We start from the raw sequence: 21,632 nt of genomic DNA on the forward strand, positions 1-21,632 counted from the left end.
ATCCACTGACCCTGGAAAAGAGCCAAGTACTTCTGCTGCAGCATCCACTGTCTTACCGAAAACTGCAGGTATAACACGGTCTTCAGTTCAAACCAAAATAAGCACATTTATTCCAAAACAAATGACGCCAAACAAACAAATAAGTGTCGATGAGGAGCTGGCTAAAACGATAGCTAGCGACTTTTAACCATTTTCCATTGTGGAGGACAGAGGATTTACAACTTTTGTACAGGCCTTAAACCCCATGTATGTTCTCCCTAGCAGAAAAACTTTGTCCCAAACAATAATTCCATAACTATATATCTGAGGATGGAGTACAACACTGTGCTTTCAGAAACCACTGCTCTGGAAAAAAGGTAGCATTTAATGACAACAGAGCTGTGGATGAGGCTTTTCAAAGAATAAGTGCAGCAGCAGCAAGATGCAACCCCAGAAGCCTGTCTGCTCCTCCATCAGAGGGCCAAGAGGAAGAAATTGAAGCAGGGGCGTGTTCACAGGAACCACAAGCTTCTGCTGTGTGGAGGCTCTTTGACGAAAGAGCAACAGGAGACACTGCAAGGAGAAATCCCACAGCTGATGCTATGCTGGAGTTGAGGTCCTATCTTGAGGAGCCCCTCATCCAAAGATCTGAAGACCCACTGAGCTGGTGGGAGGCCAAGGCTGCAGTCTACCCACGCCTGGTTAAGGTAATGGTAGGAAGACTTTGCATTGTCGCTACATCTGTCCCCTCAGAAAGAGTCTTCTCAAAAACAGGACAAATAATCACGGAGAGGAGAAATCGTATCAGCCCATCTAAGCTGAGGCATCTGGCATTTCTGAATGCCAACCTGGCCTAAAAACTGTTATTCAAAGAGTCATAGTGTTGTGTTGTTGTTGTTGAGTTTGGCCTTTATTTAATTTGTTTGCTGTGGAAAAATGCATAAAAATACGTAATGTCTGAAAACAATGAATACGAAATTGCTTATACACAAACCATTCATAATTGCTTAATTAGGCTAAAATATAAGCATCCAAGTGATACTAAACGAAGAGCCATTCGGGAGCCGTAAGAGCCGGTTCTTTAAAGGGAGTCGATCCAAAAGAGCCGAAGCTTTGAAAAGAGCCGGAGTTCCCATCACTATCGTGCTCGCTCATGCCCGCTCTTCTGTTTGTGCGCGTGCGTACGCGTGCCCTCATACCCGGCTTTGCTCAGCTCTGCTCGCGTCCAACACTCTGAGCCGCACGCGCGTGCGCCCAATCTCTGCGCCTTCCCGTTTGTCTCATGTCACGTTAGGGGATTCATCTGCCGTCATTGCTGTCAGGCAACGGTCATTTCATTTGATAAAGGTTATTGCTTAGGTACCAATGTATCTGGCAGATTTCATCGCTGGCTCCGCTGGAGGTAAGGAAAACGTCGGTATCTACCACCACAGAGTACATCACTATAAAGTCCTTTAATAATGCTTAGATTTAAAATCGACACACTAGCTTTTGCCTGGTCACAAAACAATTTAGAAAACCGCTGACCTCCATTGTGTGAAGGCAGAGTACGTAATTCGCATATAATCGTACCGGCGTGGCACGTCGTCAGCTAGTCTTCATGTATAAGCATTTAAAACGGTAATACAATATCAAAATTCACAGCAAGTGGCGGAGCTCATCTTTTGAGCAGCGGGCCAATAGCGTCACGCTTGCACTGCTACATCTAACGGCTGGCGCCGGGATTGGGGCGGAGTCACGGAGGTTGGACTTGCTGTCACACTTCCAGTAACAAAATAAGGAGGCACGGTGAAGCAACGGCGGTCAGCAAATGGTCACTCACCAGATGAGGTCGATAGCTGTCAGCGTGGAATATTAACTTTCTCCCCGTGGTCACACGAGTTCAGCGTGCTCTAGATCAGGGGTGGGCAGATTCAGTCCTGGAGGGCCGCAGTGGCAGCAGGTTTTTGTTCCAACCCAGTTACTTAATTAAAAACCAATACGTGTCAATTATTTAATTTCATGGCTTGCTAGTGCTTTAACTCTGCCATGTCAGGTCATTCTCATATCCTAGATTTTTTTTCCTTTCTAAGGATACCATCCAAATAATTTGAAGTCTAAAACAGTTATTCACAGTGTTTCACTTTTTTTCTCTTCATTTTCCTTCCAAGTATTTAATTAAACCCAATAGTGCATGTTAAATACACACAGGTGTAAACGGAAACAAGCTAAATGGAGAAATGTTGGTTTCTTTTGTCATTTGCATCTTATTGCTAATAAGGAGCAATTAAAAACCAAGACTACAGCTGTTTAAGACTAAAATAAGTAATAAGGGTTCAACATCTTAATGAGAGAGACAACTAAAGTGAAGCAGAAGTGTTACTTGAGCAATAAGTGCTTCTTATTAAGCAATTGGGTTGGAACAAAAACCTGCAGCCACTGCGGCCCTCCAGGACTGAATCTGCCCACCCCTGCTCTAGATGAACGAATGTGGCAGTCGGTAGTGGAAATTATCGTTCGCTTGATGACGCTGTCGAGAAGTGAATTATCATTAATTTAATTAAAAAAATGTTACATGTTATGATATATTGTTGACATAAATGTGAATCTGTCACCAGCCAACTCTAAAGAAGACTGACAATAGTTATTTAATAGCATAGCTGTTCATAGACGTGCTTGTTTAGCTCCTTCTGCTAAATTAATCTTTTAGCAGAATATATATATATATATATATATATAAGATGCTACTGAGAGAAGGAATAAGCAATAAAGGTAGGGTGACAGGGCATAAATGCTTTAGTTAAAACTTTTCATTGTAGTGCCTTTTTTGTGAGGATCCACAAATATAAGTACTTGACATGTGCCCTTTCAACCCAATATTCACATGGATGTATAGCACTGCAAGGCTCCAGGGATTTGAGAAATGGAGGAGTGGAATTAGCCTCTGGTAAGTGACCCTTAAAAAGGTCAGTTGGCATCTTCATGTGATCTTACTAGAGTCAGAGGGAACCCGTATGCCACACTTTTCCCTTAGGTCCATGAGCCATCCCAAAGAAAAGGTTGACATCCAAGGCTCGCCACCAGCCACACATCAGGCTGATGGGTTTCAAAAGCTGGGAGACGTGATCGAGGTGCGCTGTAAATGCTGTCTGCCTACTTCCCATGCTCCTCATTTGGCTGATTTTTATAGCCAGTATTCCAGGTTTCCTTGCCCCCTCGAACAGTTGGTGGTCACCTGAGGAGCGTGTCCCTTCTCACGTCTGGACCCAGTGCCTCTACAGCATGTTTCATTTACTGGCAGCACAGGTAGTTTAAGTAACCGTGGACATCGCACATTGAGTCAGAGTTGTGATTTAAACTTTTAGGTGAGCTATTGTATTTTATTTTGAGTTCCTCCTATCTAAAATTCACGTTGACTTTGTACAGATTAGCTGTCAAAAGTGGCAGAAAATCTTAAAAAGACAGCTAGTTAAATGATCCAAAGATCAGAATAAGCAGAAAAATAAAATAACACCAATGAAAAGTTGAATTTCATTCTGAGTGTCCTCTTAATTCTATAAGGGTTGATGGGTGTTTTCCAGATTTCCCAAACACCTTAGAAAGCTGCATAAAAACAAAAAGACCACAACACTCAGGACAGTTTAGCTGTGGAGTATTAAACTATATGTCTACAGAAGAAATGGGAATGGTGGTGTCCTTTCATCATTTTGCTCTTAACATACTATATGACATTGAAACACAATAACCACCAGTATTTTGATACAAAATCTGTAGATAACTGTTTAGAAATATCGCAAATTAAAACAACCAACGCTGATTCAGGTGGCGCAGTGGTAGTGCTGCTGCTTTGCAGTAAGGAGACTGTGGAAGATTGTGGGTTCGCTTCCCGGTTCCTCCCTGTGTGGATAGTGCTTTGAGTACTGAGAAAAGCGCTATATAAATGTAATGAATTATTATTATTCATTTTCCATGGCAAAGGTTTGAAAACAGCCTGATAATTCCCAGTCGGCTAATGCTTTAGTCCAAAGTCCATTATGTGGCTACTGGTTTCAGACAAACCAATTTCTTAAACAGAGACTATTTCTTGCTTTCTCTTTCAATGCATCTTTATCAGACGTGTGCACTTTAATCTAAGAATCTTCAGTATTCCAGATGTGTTGATTATGATTTTTAATTTGCCAGTTCATAAGGAACACACAAGTGTCAAACAAAACAAAACTGCTTTTTATGTATTTGCTCTTGCGTTGTCATATTTTAAAATTTAACAGATCCTGAGATGGGCCTCTGTCCCTTGTAACCCAGAACTGGATTAAGCAGGTGTGGAAATGTTATGCTATGAAAAAAAAGCAAATAAATAAAAAAACACACACAATACAACATACACACTTTAAAACCTACATGTCAGTTTTCTAAAGCAGCTTATCTAGTAGTAGATTGTGAGATGTTGAAGCCTGTCCTGATAACACTAGTTGAGGCTCCTGTCTGTCACAGGACATACTTGCATGCACATCTGCACCTGGCCATTTAGATAAGCCAGTCCTCCTAAGCTTGCTGGAGACAGCCAAGGTCTCCAGAAGAAAATCATGCATGGACAATGTAGAAGCTTCATAGAAGAGCTCTCAACTAGATGTTGAACTGAGGTTCAATCACTGAAAGGCAGCAACACTGCATCACTGTTGGGTGTAAGCAGAAAAACAAAGGATGCAAATGTACTAACTACATTAGTACTACCATCCATTTTCCAACCCGCTGAATCTGAACACAGGGTCACAGGAGCCAATCCCAGCCAACACAGGGCAGGAACCAATCCTGGGCAGGGTGCCAACCCACCGCAGGACACACACACTAGGGCCAATTTAGAATCGCCAATCCACCTAACCTGCATGTCTTTGGACTGTGGGAGCAAACTGGAGCGCCCGGAGGAAACCCACACAGACACGGGACGAACATGCAAACTCCATGCAGGGAGGACCCGGGAAGCGAACCCAGGTCCCCAGATCTCCCAACTGCGAGGCAGCAGCGCTACCCACTGCACCACCCTGTACTAAGTAATGGTACAGCAAATTTAGTTAATACCTTTTTGGTGCGTTTGCATATAATGCACAAAGCACCTGTTGCATAACCCATGTCTGTCTATCTGTCTGTCTGTCTGTCTGAAACAACTCAGACCCCCATGGACCAATTTTGTTGAGATGTAGCACACTTACTCTTCAAAGACATTTATTGAGACAGTTCAATTTTCACTCAGGTATCTCAAAGAGATTGAACTGTGAAGTTTGAAAATGTAAAAAATTCCCATTGGGAAGCATCGGTGAATTTGCAAACTCTTCCATTTTAACACGGAGATTTGTTCTGTGCAACTTTGACTAGGAATTAGTTTACTGTTTCAATTTGACCTTCAGAGATATTTTGCATATTTTCCTTTTAACTCATCTGACTGTCGCTCAGAGGCCCAATGCGATTGAGTCAAACTATGAGCTCAAATAATAGCGCCCCCCTTCTGCTGCTTTAGGTAAGTTAACTAATAGGATACAAAAAGAAGTCACTTCTCTGGAAATTAATGGAAGGAGAAAACAAAAATATAAGCATATATAAGACGGAATTGATTGAACGATATTATCTGCAGATTATTATTGTAAAGAACCAACATTATCAACCTGCAGCTAAATGGTGTCTGAACTCATTAATAACACAGAAAAGGCGCAGCTGCCCTAACTGATATAAACACAGGGCAGGTTTAGAAATGGACAGTGGCTTCAGGAGGAGGGGGGCATCAGGGGATTAAACCCCTAATTTCTGGCACCCAGCCCCCCTTGTGATATACAAGGACAATCGCGGTCAGCACCTGATCTTTTTGCCCACCCAATGCCATACGAATTCCTGTTATACAATAAATCAGTTCTGCTGCTTTGCAGTAAGGAGACTGTGGAAGATTGTGGGTTCGCTTCCCGGTTCCTCCCTGTGTGGATAACGCTTTGAGTACTGAGAAAAGCGCTATATAAATGTAATGAATTATTAATTATTATTATTAGTTCTTTTCCAAGTTCATACTTATTTGTATAATTTTTAAGAAATTACTCTGTTTTAAGTAATATTAATGGGTAGAGGGGGAACTTATTTCAGTTTCTTTTCTCCTTTCATCGGATAATATTAAGACTGATTTGATGTTAGTATTGGTCAATGTGTATCTATACTAATAAAAGGCAAAGCCCTCACTGACTCACTCACTCACTGACTGACTGACTCACTCATCACTAATTCCCCAACTTCCTGTGTAGGTCGAAGGCTGAAATTTGGCAGGCTCATTCCTTACAGCTTACTTACAAAAGTTAGGCAGATTTCATTTAGAAATTCTACACGTAATGGTCATAACTGGAACCTCTTTTTTGTCCATATACTGTAATAGAGTGCACCTCCATGGCCATGGGAGGCGGAGTTGCGTATCGTGTCATCACGCCACCCACGTAATCATGTGAACTGACTGTGAACGCAGTACATACAAAACAAGGAACAGCCCCAAAGAGCGCTGAAGAAAACATTCATTACACAATTGAGAAGGCAGCGAAACAATAAGAAGCGAGCGAGTGACGCATACAAGCATATTCATAAGTGCAGCTACTGCGGAAACAAAGCACGGTGTAAACCGTAAGTTTAAATTAAGTTTATAGAAACACTCCCGCTGCCATTTGCAATACCATATTCGCGACATACAAGTTTAATGAGAAGACACGAGGTATAAACGAGACTTTGGATCACTTTGTAACGGAGTTAAAATTGCTGTAGCGAGAAACTTTTAAGTGCCGGGTTTTAGCTAACATTAAATAAAGCCGTGGACATCGCAACATCACACAAGAGAGTGGCTCACGTGAACATATGAAGCGACTGACGCATATAGACATATTCATGAGTGCAGGTACTTCGGAAACAAAGCACCATGTAAACCTAAACTTTAAATTAAGTTTATAGACCTACAAAAGGTTGCCATTGATTTGAGGCAAGATTGCTTTTCTCCTGTACAACTATACGTTGCATTCTCCACAGTAAGCTTGCACGGCTTGGTCATATTACAACCGGAGTGCTGAACTGACAACGTGGTACACAAAGAGAACTATAACAATCGTAATAAATGAACAAAAAAACATCTGAGAACCCGTGATTATATAAAAAGGCTGCTTCCTTGGCGAAGCAAGGAAAAAGGAAGACCTTATATGGCGTTCGTTTATAAAACAGCGGAAAAGCTGTGTAAAGGCTGCTTCACAAAAAAAACAGCAGAGCGCCTTATATGAGCAGGCAGTCAGCTAAAGAAGGGAATCAATAAATAACTATAATCGTACATAAACGAACAAAAAATAGCGGAGATTCCGCGGACTACATAAAGGAAATGGGTACCTGAACAGAAAAGTAAGTCTCAAACAGCTACACAATAACTATAACAATCGTAATAAACGAACAATAAAAGAATACAGAACCGCTAAGCAAGGAGAAAGGACGGCATTATATGGCGTTCGTTTATAAAACAGCGGAGAGGATGTGTAAAGGCAGCTTCACAAAAAAACAGATCCTTAACAAATTGTTATTGGTATATTTTCCCTCAATTTAAAAAGGTTTTCTTTTCTTCTTAATAAAAATTTAAAAGCAGTACTTTGCCGCTGCGAAGCGCAGGGATTTGGCTCTATATATATATATATGTATGTATGTGTATATGTATATGTGTGTGTGTATGTATGTGTGTATATGTATACAGTATATATGTTGATATGTGTATATGTAGATATGTATATATATATATGTATATATGTATATGCATATATATGTTTACATAACCTCTTTAACACACTACTTCTCCGCTGCGAAGCGCGGGTATTTTGCTAGTTAATAGATATTTTTCAATTGCTCTTTATTGGATACTACTCTATTGGGGATGTTATCTTTAAGAAAATGGAACAACAATTAGTCACAGGCTACTCACCACTAACACACATCAATTGATGTCATTTTCACAAGTGTATGAAAGCCATTGAGCCACCACAAGCCTCTGTGTCCCTGTTGTTAACTCCATTGTAAAGCGCTCTTGGAAAGCACACATTTAATGGAGTCTGCTAACACATGTAATTGCATTCTATTACCACTATTACGTTTGAATATCACTCATTGTTACAAAAGTATTTAATAAACAAAGATGTAATAACTGACCCTAGGATGATAAATAAAAAATGTGAAATGCTCCACTGTTCGTATCCGTTAACTTAGTCACCAAATGCACAGAATGTTGCGCCATGTGTCTAACGTGTCTCATATGGTGTAACTCAGGGGTGGGCAGATTCAGTCCTGGAGGGCCGCAGTGGTTGCAGGTTTTTTCTCCAACCCAGTTGCTTAATTAAAAAACAATCCTTGTCAGTTATTTAATTTCATGGCTTGCTAGCGCTTTATCTCTGCTATGTAAGGTCATTCTCATATCCTAGATTTGTTTTCCTTTCTAAGGATATCATCCAAATGATTTGAAGTCTAAAACAGACGAGTTATTCTCAGTGCTTCACTTTTTTCTCTTCACTTTCCTTCCAAGTATTTAATTAAACCCAATAGTGCATGATGCATACACACAGGTGGAAATGGTAACAAGCTAAATGGAGAACTGTTGGTAGCATGTTATTGCTAATAAGGAACAATTAAAAACCAAGACAGCTGTTTAAGACTAAAATAAGCAATAAGGGTTCAAAATCTTAACGAGCGAGACAACTAAAGTGAAGCTGAAGTGTTACTTGAGCAATAAGGGCTTCTTATTAAGCAATTGGGTTGGAACAAAAACCTGCAGCCACTGCGGCCCTCCAGGACTGAATCTGCCCACCCCTGGTCTAACTTGTTTAGTATAGACTTTGTGGAAAGCAGCCCGGACACAGACTGGTAGGTAGACATGGTTTTAAGCACCACACACATGTTTACTTACACTATATACTATTTACAAGGTGCACACACAACCCCCAAACCTTCCCCAAAGTCCAGGCCTCACAATGCCTCTCTTTCTCTGGTCCGCCTCCTCTCCTCTCCTCTCCTCTCCTCTCCTCTCCTCTCCTCCAAGACTTTGTCTCTCGTCCTCCCGACTCCAGCCCCCTGATTGTAGGGAGTCAACTCCTTTTATTCAAACCCGGATGTGCTCCTGGTGCCTGATGACACTCTTCTGGCAGCACTTCCTGGTGTGGCGGAACTGCTGCCCTTGTTCCCAGAAGCACTCCGGGCGTCCCTGGAAGGCTCTTCATCCATCTTCCCGGGTGTGGTGGAAGTGAATGTTTCCCGGGCTCTCTGAGGCTCAGGGCACCCTCTGGCAGTGGCCACAGGCCCCAATGGGCTTGAGCCTCCTTGCTCCTCTCCCGTGGTCCTCTCCCGATCCAGGGTGGTTGCCCCCTCGTGGCCCGGAGGACGTAAACCATTTGTTAAATGGTGCGACTCAAACCACCTACAACTGAACACCAGCAAAACCAAGGAGCTGGTGGTGGATTTTAGGAGGCCTAGACCCCTCAAAGACCCCGTGATCATCAAAGGTGACTGTGTACAGATGGTGCAGACCTATAAATATCTTGGAGTGCAGCTGGATGATAAATTAGACTGGACTGCCAATACTGATGCGCTGTGCAAGAAAGGACAGAGCCGACTATACTTCCTTAGAAGGCTGGCGTCCTTCAACATCTGCAATAAGATGCTGCAAATGTTCTATCAGACGGTTGTGGCGAGCGCCCTCTTCTACGCAGTGGTGTGCTGGGAAGGCAGCATTAAGAGGAAAGACGCCTCATGCCTGGACAAAATGGTGATGAAGGCAAGCTCTATTGTAGGCATGGAGCTGGACAGTTTAACATCTGTGGCAGAGCGAAGGGCGCTGAGCAGGCTCCTATCAATTATGGAGAATCCACTGCATCCACTAAATAGTATCATCTCCAGACAGAAGAGCAGCTTCAGCGACAGACTGCTGTCACCGTCCTGCTCCACTGACAGACTGAGAAGATCGTTCCTCCCCCAAACTATGCGACTCTTTAATTCCACCCGGGGGGGTAAACGTTAACATTTAACATTATACAAAGTTATTGTCTGTTTTTCACCTGCATTATTATCATTCTTTAATTTAATATTATTTATTGTATCAGTATGCTGCTGCTGAAGAATGTGAATTTCCCATTGGGATTAATAAAGTATCTATCTATCTATCTATCTATCTATCTATCTATCTATCTATCTATCTATCTATCTATCTATCTATCTATCTATCTATCTATCTATCTATCTATCTAAACGCCACCTCCCGGTCCTTCCAGGTATCCCGGCTGGGTCTGTCCCCCAGCCTCCTGTGACAACTTTCACATTAAAAAGAGTTTCTATTGTGAAATGTTTTTCAGTACTAGGGGCGCTTGTATGAGGGGACATCGATTTGTTTGTCTTTGATGTGAAATCTTCTGAATATGAGATGGGGGATTGTTTCTCTATATAAAAATGAAACCTTCATTCAGTTCTTTTCTTTCGCAGGGGCTCTTGGTGTGGCCGTGGGCTACCCTCTTGACACAGTCAAGGTATGTTTATATTTCAGCTTTGCCAGATGGTGCTTTCTGCTGAAGTATCTTTGCTAATAAAGTGTTGATGTGTGTTTTATTTCAGGTTAGAATACAAACCCAGAGATCATATAAAGGTGTATGGCACTGCATTAAAAGCACCTACAAGACCGAGAAGGTAGGCCTCTATTGTTACTAGGACTAGTGTTTCATAGGTCCCTTTTACTTGACATGTTTTTTGAAATAGTAGCAGATTCAAGTCCTACAAGGTTTCGTTAGAGTGTCATGTCTCCCTTTATTTTAGGAAAGAGACTCTCCATGTAAAGACACTGTGAAAGATTAGTAAAGAATGAGGGGGTACATTGCACATGTTGGTCACACATGCCAGTAAGAGTCTCACTGTACTCTGTATGTGTGAAAAAAAACTTCAACTTGAACTTCTGATTTAGGAGATAATTAACAAGTGTTCATTTTTAGTGAATTCTGTGCTATTTTTTCAGATTGGTGGCTTCTTTAAAGGGATGTCAATGCCTGTCACCACTGTATCCATCACCTCATCAGTTGCATTTGGCACTTACAGAAATTGTCTTCAGTGGATCCAGCAGTTTCGGTATGGAAGCACTGAGGTCAGCCCATCAAAACTGGATTTTTTCCTGTCTGGTTTAGCAGCTGGAGCCGCACAGGTCAGTACCTAAAACAAATAAAAATATTAGATACTGAATACTGAGTCTGTTTTATCTTTCCATTACGAGAAATATTAATAATTCTTATTAGACTCATATGTGACATAATAAGCGAAGAAGGTCAAATGGTTTACCATTAAGTGTATCAGTGATCCTGGCTGTGCTTAACGTGGTGCAGATTTTTCCTCCATTGTTCATTCTTGGTAAGCTTTTAATGAATCATTTTACTAACATGCCTTTCTTTGTTAGCCTTCCCTCTTCATCTCTAAAATGGTATTTATAGCTATCAAGACATTTTGCAATGATAATGTTAGACTTTAAGTATACAGTCTTAAAAGAATTGACATGAATGCCGAAGACAATAGTCACATAAACATAGCAGATCAAGAGGTCCTTCACATGAGGTAGCTCAGATTGAGATCAAATGCTTCTTCTTCCAGGGTTGCGCAGATCTGTGTTAAATGACAGTTTTAATGTCGTACATAGTCACTGGAAAGGATGCTTTACAAACTCCCTGGGATATATTTCTTTCATCCATTATCCAACCTGCTATATCCTAACTACAGGGTCACGGGGGTCTGCTGGAGCCAATCCCAGCCAACACAGGGTGCAAGGCAGGAAACAAACCCCGGGCAGGGTGCCAGCCCACCACAGGGTGCACACACACCAATGCACCCAAGTCTTTGGACTGTGGGAGGAAACCCACGCAGACACGGGGAGAACATGCAAACTCCACGCAGGGAGGACCCGGGAAGTGAACTTGGGTCTCCTAACTGCGAGGCAACAGCGCTACCCACTGCACCACCATATATTTCTCTCACTAACCATTAAAAATGTCTACCCAGTACCCGTTCTTTTATAAATCTTGTGGGAATTTTCAATGCTCCCTACATTAATAGGCCCCGAAGACCTGAATTTCTCAAACTGCAACACTCAATGAGTGCATACTGTATTTTGATAAGCTGCAATGGCACTTGGCCGTAACTCTGAACGTGATCTGAGCCTAGCCAAGGGTTTACTCTAGATGTGATGAAAAAGTTAAAATATTAAATACATATACAGTGTATTCAGAATGTTCTCAGACCCCTTCACTTTCTGTACTCTGTATTTAATTTTAAATGGATACATTTGCCATTTTTGCCCCCCTGTCTACACTCAATAACTCATAACAACACAGTGAAAAACATGTTTTCAGAAGGACATGCCAATTTATTAAACATTAAAAACTGAAATCTCTCAATCGTACCAGTATTCAGACCCTCAATTCAGTATTTTGTAGCAGCAGTTCCAGCTTTTGAGTCTTCTTAGACAAGCTTTGCAGACATGGATTTGGGCAGATCCTCTCAAGTCCGTTATATTGGATGGAAAGCATTTGTAAAGTGCCATCTTCAGGTTACTCCGCAGAGACTTGTACCCAAAGCCACTCCAGCTTTGTTCTGACTGCATGCTTTGGGTCATCGTCGTGCTGAAAGGTGAACTGTTGCTCCACTCTAAGGTCACGTGCGCTCTGGAGCAGGTTTTCTTCAAGCACCTCTCTGTATTGGGCTGCATTTATTCTTTCTTCAGTTCTGACAAGTCCCCCTGTCCTTGCCAGTGAAAAGAACCCTTATAGCATGATATTGCACCCACCATGCTTCACTGGCTGCGGTGGGTTGGCACCCTGCCCGGGATTGGTTCCTGCCTTGTGCCCTGTGTTGGCTGGGATTGGCTCCAGCAGACCCCCGTGACCCTGTGTTCGGATTCAGCGGGTTGGGAAATGGATGGATGGATGCTTCACTGGAGGGATTGCCTGCTCTCTGCCAGACATAGTGCTTGGAGTTCTGCCCAAAGAGTTAACATTTTTGTCTCTTCAGACCTTTTTCCTTGTGCTCTCAGTGTTCTTTAAATGCCATTTGGCAAACTCCAAGTGGGCTGTCGTATGCCTTTTACTCAAGAGTGGCTTTCTTTGTCTACTATATACACCTGATTAATGGAGTGCTGCCTGACAAGTTGTCCCATCTCAGGAGAAGCGACCGCACACTTTGTGAGCGCACCGTACACCCAGGATCTGTTATAGTGCAGCATTTACTGCGTTATCTTAAAATGAAGTCTAGCACAATAACACGCTCCAGGTATTTAAAGCCAAGACAATTCAAATAGTACATGTGAGAATGACATCTTATACCTGCCACAATTAAGTAGCAAGAAGCAATGCTAAATTGTATTTTTATTATGCAAAAGGTCACTTACAGTATCAACCAGCCAAAGCTAAACTGCATTGACTATGGAAAACAAATACCACGGAGGTAAATACACAAACTGAACAAAAGAAACAGTACTAACAATAATCTGTTTTGATCAAAGATGATTTTCATTACTGAAGCACTGTAATACTAGTGTTTAAAATTTCATTAGTAATTTTTATGTATTTATTTGTGCCATAACCTGTGATGCAATACCGTATTAGCTATTTTTAAATGGGTGTACATGCATGTATGTGTATGTGTGTATGTATGCAGGTACAGATGTATGTATGTGTGTGTGTGTATACATCCATCCATCCATCCATTTTCCAACCCGCTGAATCCGAACACAGGGTCACGGGGGTCCGCTGGAGCCAATCCCAGCCAACACAGGGCACAAGGCAGGAAACAATCCCGGGCAGGGTGCCAACCCACCGCAGGTCTGTATACATATATATTGTTAATTATTCTTGTAATTTGTGAATGTACCAAAAAGGTTGGCAATTCATTTTGTTGTACTTTGCGCAATGATAATAAAGGAATCTAAAAGAAATTGTCCAAGTCCTGCTCATTCTGTCCACAGTTAATCCGGTCCAGTGTTTGTGCAATGACTTGATGTTTACTCGTCATCAACACTTTTCAAGGAATTTGAGAGAACTCAAATGGTTTTATAAATCAGAATGGTCTAATAGGCGTCCAGTGTTGCTGCACAAACCCATAGGTTGGGCTCCTCACGAGGTTACCACCATCCAATAAAGCAGGGGCTGGACACTGAATAGTTATGATATTCCAGTTTTGTATTTTTAATATATACAGTTGATATAGTTTCCCACCCACAGCTGTATATTTTAAAAACAGACAAGAAAGATGGCTATTTTAACAGTAGGAAGCATTTTTATTTCAAAATATGGAGTCTGGCACATAATGGACATTTAAGTGCATGCATGTTTGAGGCATAACGGCTATGGCAGACTGAACTTTATTGTTGTTTTATTGTGCTGCTTCATTGTTGAAGCCCCAGTTGACCATCCACTATGTACCTGCGTGCCAGGGGTAGATGGCCTTCTGCTCTGCAGTCCATTAGGACTCAGCTTTCTTAGCACTATTGCCATATCATATAGGTCATAATTATTACATTACAGTGTTTATTAAAACTAAAGCATGCTAGAAATGGGTAAAGAAATGGAAATGTTAAGGATGAATAAATAAAAAGTTTATAAAAAAAAAAAAAGGTGCTGCCACTATGGGTCACCTGGGTGACTTGCACTCTTGCCAGTCTCTCAGTTACCCTAAAATCACTCCCCTCTTCACTTATCACCTGTCTGTCTCACACACAGCTCTATCTTCCACATCCTCACAGTGATCATCACTTCACAACAGTCCTTTAGGCTTGAGATGGCTTTATGATGGCTCTGCTGTGCTCTCTTTTTGCAAAATCCCAGAATTATTAAGACTTTTACTTGCAATGGAGACAGCAGGCTAGAACTCCCCAAAGTGGCTTCTGGCTTTCCTTTACCCCTAAATCACCAAAAGCCATTAAACACTCAGCTTTTGGACCCACTTTTTGCTGAAGGAGTTCTGCAGGTTTATGGCTTGTGTCCTGCAGGTCCTTTGCTTTAAAAGTACAACATTGGGTGAATGTTTCGATTGTCGCTTTCCTGTTGTGAGCTACAGTGTTCCACCTTCTTGTTAATCATCTGTGACCTTTCTCCTGTAGTCAGAAGATGAGGCATTCCCGGTATCTGCCGTGTTGCCTTCACTCTAGTGGAATATTTCATTAGTCCTCCAAGGTAGCTGGCTTTCTACCTGCAGGAGTGCAGACTCCCGGGCCAAGCAGTACATTTACAGGGCTTATCTGACTCTGACGGTGCCATTTTTCCCACACTGGAATGTCAGCTAACATTCTCATTGCCAGTGTGTATCATGTTTACCTTTTCCTCCCATGGGGCTTTGCTTCTTATTTTCTCTGTCTTGTGCAACTCCTTCCTCAGGACAACCAATGGCAAGTAGGCAAACCATCACACCCACTATTGTTTATTTAAGATCCTTCTTTGTAATGAAGCTGTGGTATACAAAAGAAATAATAAAGTACACTTTTTATTTATTTCCTTGAATTGACCAATAAAATAACAATGACACAATTTTTTTCTTTAAAGGTCTTGGTTATGTCACCTGCAGACATAGTGAAAGTGCGGCTCCAGACTCAGACCCAGCCATATCGCTCAAGTGACGCTGCAGGAACACCAAAAGCAAAATACAGAGGCCCTCTGCACTGCATGATGACGATTGCCAAGGAGGAAGGATTTTTCGGCCTCTATAAGGGGGCCTCTGCACTTATTCTGAGAGATTGCCCTTCATTTGCAACGTACTTTCTGACTTATGCTGTTTTTTGTAAATTGTTGACACCAACTGGCCAGAATCATCCAGGTAACTGCCATATTATCTTAATACATAATTCGTCTGCCTCCTCACTCACTCACTCACTCACTCACATCCGAAGCCAAATGCGCAGTCGCCTTCTGTGCAGCTGCCCGAAAAACCTTACAAGACCGACATCCAACCCCAACATCGCGGCAGGCGGCGGATTTACGGCCGCAAAAATTCAAAGAGAAAGGCGACTTCAATTAAAGCTCTAGAGGCCTGAAAGGCGATTTTGACTACAGCTCGAGGCCTAATTACGCATTCATTCAATACACCTATATCAGGTTTGTGGTGCTTATACTTATTACTATTCCATATTGTACTGGAACATTCATCATTCAATATTATACTATAGGCCTGGAAAATTCATCAACTAACAGTACAAGCCTGTACAGTAAAGAGTAAAGTGGACTACAATCATTACAAAACAACTTCTTCGTTACTTATCATTTGTTCTTCATACACTGCTGACACAAACTTGTGCCTGTTTCATCTTACGTTGTCGAAACGGGCTCTTTGTCTAATAATTCTTTACATTTATATAGCGCTTTAGTGAGTGGAGAGCCACCTTAACCACCTAGCGCTAATGTGTAGCATCCACCTGGATGACACAACGGCAGCCATTTTTGCACCAGTATGCTCACCACACATTACCAGTAAGGTAGTGAAGTGGTGAGAGAGACAGCCAATTAGAGACAAGGGATGATTAGGGGGGCCAGAATGACTAGGCCATGGTGGGCAATGTAGCCAGGACATCAGGATACACCCTACACTTTGCAAAGGGTGCCTGGAGATCTTTTATGACCACAGAGAGTCAGGACCTTAGTTTTATGTCTCATCCGAAGGACAGCTCCATTTTTACAGCACAGTGTCCTAGTCACTGCACTGGGGCATTGGGATCCACACACAGACCACAGGGTATGTGCCCCCTGCTGGCTTCACCAACACTTCTTCCAGCAGCAACTCCAGCTTTTCGTAGATGATCTCCCATCTAAGTACTGGCTGGGCCTGAACATTCATAACTTCAGGTGGAAGACCTCCTCTGAAATGCATGTGGCATGGCTGCTGGTCAATTCCTTTATGATTTACTGCCCCACAGACGGCCAAGCGTTTAGCGCTGCTGCCTCCCAGCTTCAATGACCCAAGTTTGAGTTACTGTACATATTCCACATGTATCCTGGTTTCCTTCTACGTGTCATATAGGTGCACGATAGATTAAGGGGTTCATTGAAACTAGAAAGTCTTCCAGTGAACGTGTGCTGCGAAGTTGGTTCATGGGTGGCTGTGGTAAAATGAGTCTAGGCGGTGTGTTAATTGTTTCCCTTATTTGTTTTAATCGATTTTTAGCACAATTCACACCAGTGTGAGGTGCGCATATGAGAGCATGAACTTGTTTAATTGACAGTTAACGTGAAGCGGCACAGTAATCGGCAGGCACCGGCTATGGGTTAAAGGTAACTGGTTAGAGCAGGTAAAGACTAAATCTTTATAGCAAAAAGAAAGTTTTGTGTGAAAGAAGAACTCAATTGTTTGTTGGTGAGGTAAGCAGGCAGAGGACGAGAAGGGAAGCATCAGCCATGCTGTTGACTGAGAAAGAGCAGGACTGAGGTGAGGGCTGCGTAGAGGTTTCAGGTTGTGCTCATATTCCCTTTGCTGAGCAATGGAGCAGACAAGATAGGGAGACACCACAGGAGCTGGCAGACTGCGGAAGGGGCAAAATATGTTGGCATCGGTAGAGAGGCAAGGAGCCCTGGGAGCTGTGGCAACCCAAAGGCGCTGGACTGGGATGTGGCAGGCTGCATTGTTGTGACTCCCATTGCCCTGACATGGAGAGCGAAAGAGTGAAAGGGTTACTCTTGACTGGGATGCTTTTAAAGTGTGTTTTGGGTTTGTCTGTTTATTTGTTTTAAGGTACGTATATTATTATTAATTATTAGATTACATTTATTTATTGACTTTATTTATTTGACTTCACCTTTGTGCACTTTAAATTCTCGTGATCTTAACTCCCTAGCGTTATATAAGCTTTGCATTTTTTGGATTGAAAAATTACATTTTTATTAAATCTCATCTTTCTAATGTAAAACGTGCAAAACACTAAAAGTACAGAAAGTATAATACTGATAAAAATAATAATAAAAATGATTAATAATTATAATAAGAACAGCACACTGCACGTGTGTGAGTGACGCGAGCGTCACTTTCGGTTTCACTGCCTGAAGACAGATTCACTTCACCAATGCTTACGCGAGACACGTCAGTACCACAGCCTGAGCGATACTCGGGACGAAGGTTTTTAGCTCTGTTTTTATAACTTGAGTGATGTGATGCTCGGGTCTAACACTAAGGAGGTTAATAAACTGCCATTCCTTTGATTTTAAAGTTCTGCTTGTCTGCTCACATGCCCTGGTCCAGTGTCTCAGATATTACAAAGAGTCCATGGCTGTGGGTACCTTGGTTTAACTTCAGTAACCATTTTGAATAGCTATTTCTCTTTATAGTCAGTCAGTCAGTCAGTCTCCAACCTGCTATATCCTAACACAGGGTCACGGGGGTCTGCTGGAGCCAATCCCAGCCAGCACAGGGCACAAGGCAGGAACAAACCCCAGGCAGGGTGCCAGCCCACCACAGAGCACACACACACACACACACACACCAAGGACAATTTAGAATCGCCAATCCACCTAACCTGCATGTCTTTGGACTGTGGGAGGAAACCCACACAGACACGGGGAGAACATGCAAACTCCGCGCAGGGAGGACCCAAGAAGCGAGCCCAGGTCTCCTTACTGCAGGGCATCAGCGCTACCATGCCACCCTTTCTCTTTATAATAATATAATAATTCTTTACATTTATATCACACTTTTCTCACTACTCAAAGCACTTTGCAAACTCTAGGCAGGGAGGACCCAGGATACGAACACTTATTCATTATTCGCTGTTCTCTTTACCTTGTGATATTGTTATACCCTTGTCATGCTTTTTGTCCCACTAGATAGGTGTCTGCCATTCATAATCTGTTATGTAGGCAGAAATTCTCAATTTTGTTAATTTGTTTTCCCCACAGAATGGGCTGGAGTACTGGTGGCAGGGGGCTGTGCCGGTATGTGTGCGTGGTCATTATCCACTCCCATGGATGTAATCAAGTCTCGGATGCAGACTGATGGCATTACGAAGAAGCGGTACAGAGGTGTGATCCATTGCATCACAGACAGTGTTAAGAATGAGGGAATTAAAGTGTTCTTTAAAGGCCTCGGCTTGAACTGCCTTCGCGCCTTCCCGGTCAACATGGTGGTATTTGCAACCTATGAACTACTGTTGAAGATCCTGAGGTAGGCAGCAAAGATGAAGACGAACATAACAACATGGAGTTCCAATTGACTTCTCTGTTATATATAGTATGTAATGAATTATGACCTGGGACCTAAATTGGAAAGGATTTATTTATATGTGACTTTAATGCCTAGAATGCTGCTAAAATCTACATTCATTATGGAGGAACAAAATATCTGCAGTTATTTCACTATGGAGCCCCTGCTGACTTTGCTATTGAGAGACGTATTAATTGCAGATGTGGTGACAGGCACATTGATTTTTAACTTTAATTATATATTATACAGGTTTATATGAAGATTATCAATTGTTTGGCTTTAAGAAATCATTATATTTAGTAACACTTGGTAAAACATAAGCAGTGGATTGTCTCTGCTAATTTAAAGTACACTGCAATTTGAAATTCATTTTGATAGATCACGGTGGCCTACATGACACAATACCTTGAGGCAATGAATGCAAAGCTTAGCAAAATCATGCAAAAAGCATTAACTGCAACCTAACTGGTGTCCGCAGATTATATTTCACTTCCCTGGAATAAAGCTTTATGAGGTTTGTTTCAAAACCATCGGTAGTAATAAAGGGCTGAGGCAGGCTTTTGCCATGTCCAAAGTTGTTAATAATTCATGTCATATGAGAGCAAGACACTTCATTGCAAACTGATTAATCATATCAATTAAGTTGATTTAAATGAGTAGGTAGAAAATGTTGCTGCTTAAAGTACAGATATCAATTATACAAACAATAAATCGGGAGTGGTCTCCTCTCGGCTTTCTCGTATACTCAGATATGGGGATGGATATTTGAGGAGTAAATCGCAAGACAATGATTATATTTTTATATTATGTACATTAAATAAATATCAACAACAAATCAAATCAATAATATATTGAACAATTATTATAAAAGTAAAGTTGAATAAATCAGACTCTGCAGCTGCATGAATAAAAGGTAAAGTACCACTCCGGCTAACGGAAATAGCCCAAAAGTTGATAAAAATCTACGTTTTGTACCCAACACTTGTATGCAAAATTTGGTTGACATAAATAAAAGTGTACTCAAGTTATCGTGTTTACACACACACAGACGTAATTCCATAAATGGTATTTTCTGAGTCAGGGTGGTCTAAACATCAAAATTAATCAAAATCTTGAAATGGAATTTTTGGTCAATTACAATACTTTCCCTATTCTTTGTATACGAGAAAGTCAGGGAGGTCTAAAATGTTGAGATTCATCAAAATCTCGAAATTGAAATTTCCCTATACTTCGTATACAAGAAAGTAAAAATTGAACATGGACTGAACAAATTGTGTTTGGTTAGCTAAGTAACGTTATCCAGCAACCTGGGACTGACTCCTCTTTATCTGTGTGGATTTACACATTGTCCCTGTTGTTCACGCAGGGTGTCTCCACCAACTTCAATTTCTTCCCACATTCTAAAGACATCTCATTTAAGGTAATTGGTAAATCTGATGGATTGAATTCCTATCTAGGGTTTGACTGCAGCCTTATGACGCTGTAAATAAGACTCTGGCCTATAATAAGTGGATACAGGATTTAGCAGGATGCTCGGATTTTAAGATGAAGACAAACAGGAATGGCTTCACTGGTGGCTATCTCACCAGTCTGCATCTGTGCTTCCTTACGAGGTATGGCTATTAAGTAGAAAGACTGGACTACTGTGGATCAAACCACATCACGCAGGCAAGAACTAGGCGGGGGACATTAACTGTGGACAAGCATAAACAAGCCTGCGAGTTTCCAGCATGTCGCGTTATTAGTTTGCTGTCAGGCATTGTTTGAAGTTAACAAGTTTTTTCTTGCGAGTCAGAATGAAAATCAGGCAAAGTATTAATTTGAAAATTTCGGTTAAAAGGAACAAAATGACTGCCAAATCTTTTCAGATGACAACTGAGGCTAACTGGGAAGAATTCACGTCACATGTGCAAGACACAAGCGGCACAAAAGATTTTCTGGAGTTTGAGAGGGTGTCGAAGATGAATAGACATTCTGGACGCCCATGCATTCCTTTCAAACACCAACCAGAATGTGCAAAAAGTTGAAGAATGTGTTCAAAATGATTACTGGCCCAGTGTCAGAGTGACTGCACAAATACACCATCTGAACATGAAAAAAGTTTGTGCAAAAGTTGTCCCGAACCTTCTGACCTCCAACCAAAAAAAAAAAAAAAAGCCGCAAGCAGATTTGTGGTGACATTTTGGGGCAAACAGAAACAAACCAAACTTTTTTAAAAAAAGTCATCACTTGTAAAGAGACCTGGAGCTTCGACTACAATCCTGAGACATCGGTAAACACCCTCGCCACCGAGGCAGAAGAAAGCACAGCAAAGCAAGTCCTATTCAAGGCCATGTTGATTGTTTTCTTTGACATTAAGGTTGTAATTTTAGTGGGAGTGGGTTCCAGATGAAGCAACATTGAGCCAACACCACTACAGACAGGTTACGAAAGAAAGAAAGAAA

The 21,632-nt window shown here is 41.7% G+C and overlaps 1 protein-coding gene across 1 annotated transcript; it reads left to right on the plus strand.

Annotated features, from left to right (window-relative positions):
- The first annotated feature begins 1,180 nt into the window (after positions 1 to 1,180).
- slc25a47b (solute carrier family 25 member 47b) lies at positions 1,181 to 20,128 on the plus strand. Its single transcript, XM_028821441.2, has 6 exons — positions 1,181 to 1,381; positions 10,468 to 10,511; positions 10,597 to 10,668; positions 10,991 to 11,173; positions 15,552 to 15,822; positions 18,885 to 20,128. The coding sequence occupies exons 1-6, from the start codon at positions 1,345 to 1,347 to the stop codon at positions 19,151 to 19,153; spliced, it is 876 nt and encodes a 291-aa protein (XP_028677274.1). The 5' UTR covers positions 1,181 to 1,344; the 3' UTR covers positions 19,154 to 20,128.
- The last annotated feature ends 1,504 nt before the right edge of the window (positions 20,129 to 21,632 follow it).

The sequence above is a fragment of the Erpetoichthys calabaricus genome, chromosome 16, assembly GCF_900747795.2.
Source record: "Erpetoichthys calabaricus chromosome 16, fErpCal1.3, whole genome shotgun sequence".
NCBI lineage: Eukaryota > Metazoa > Chordata > Cladistia > Polypteriformes > Polypteridae > Erpetoichthys > Erpetoichthys calabaricus.

Excerpts from the sequence above, each read along its gene's own strand:
- slc25a47b (XM_028821441.2), top strand. The coding sequence starts at position 1,345 with ATGTATCTGGCAGATTTCATCGCTGGCTCCGCTGGAG. Across the intron at positions 1,382-10,467 it reads CATCGCTGGCTCCGCTGGAG|GGGCTCTTGGTGTGGCCGTG; the intron begins GTAAGGAAAACG and ends TTTCTTTCGCAG. Across the intron at positions 10,512-10,596 it reads ACCCTCTTGACACAGTCAAG|GTTAGAATACAAACCCAGAG; the intron begins GTATGTTTATAT and ends GTTTTATTTCAG.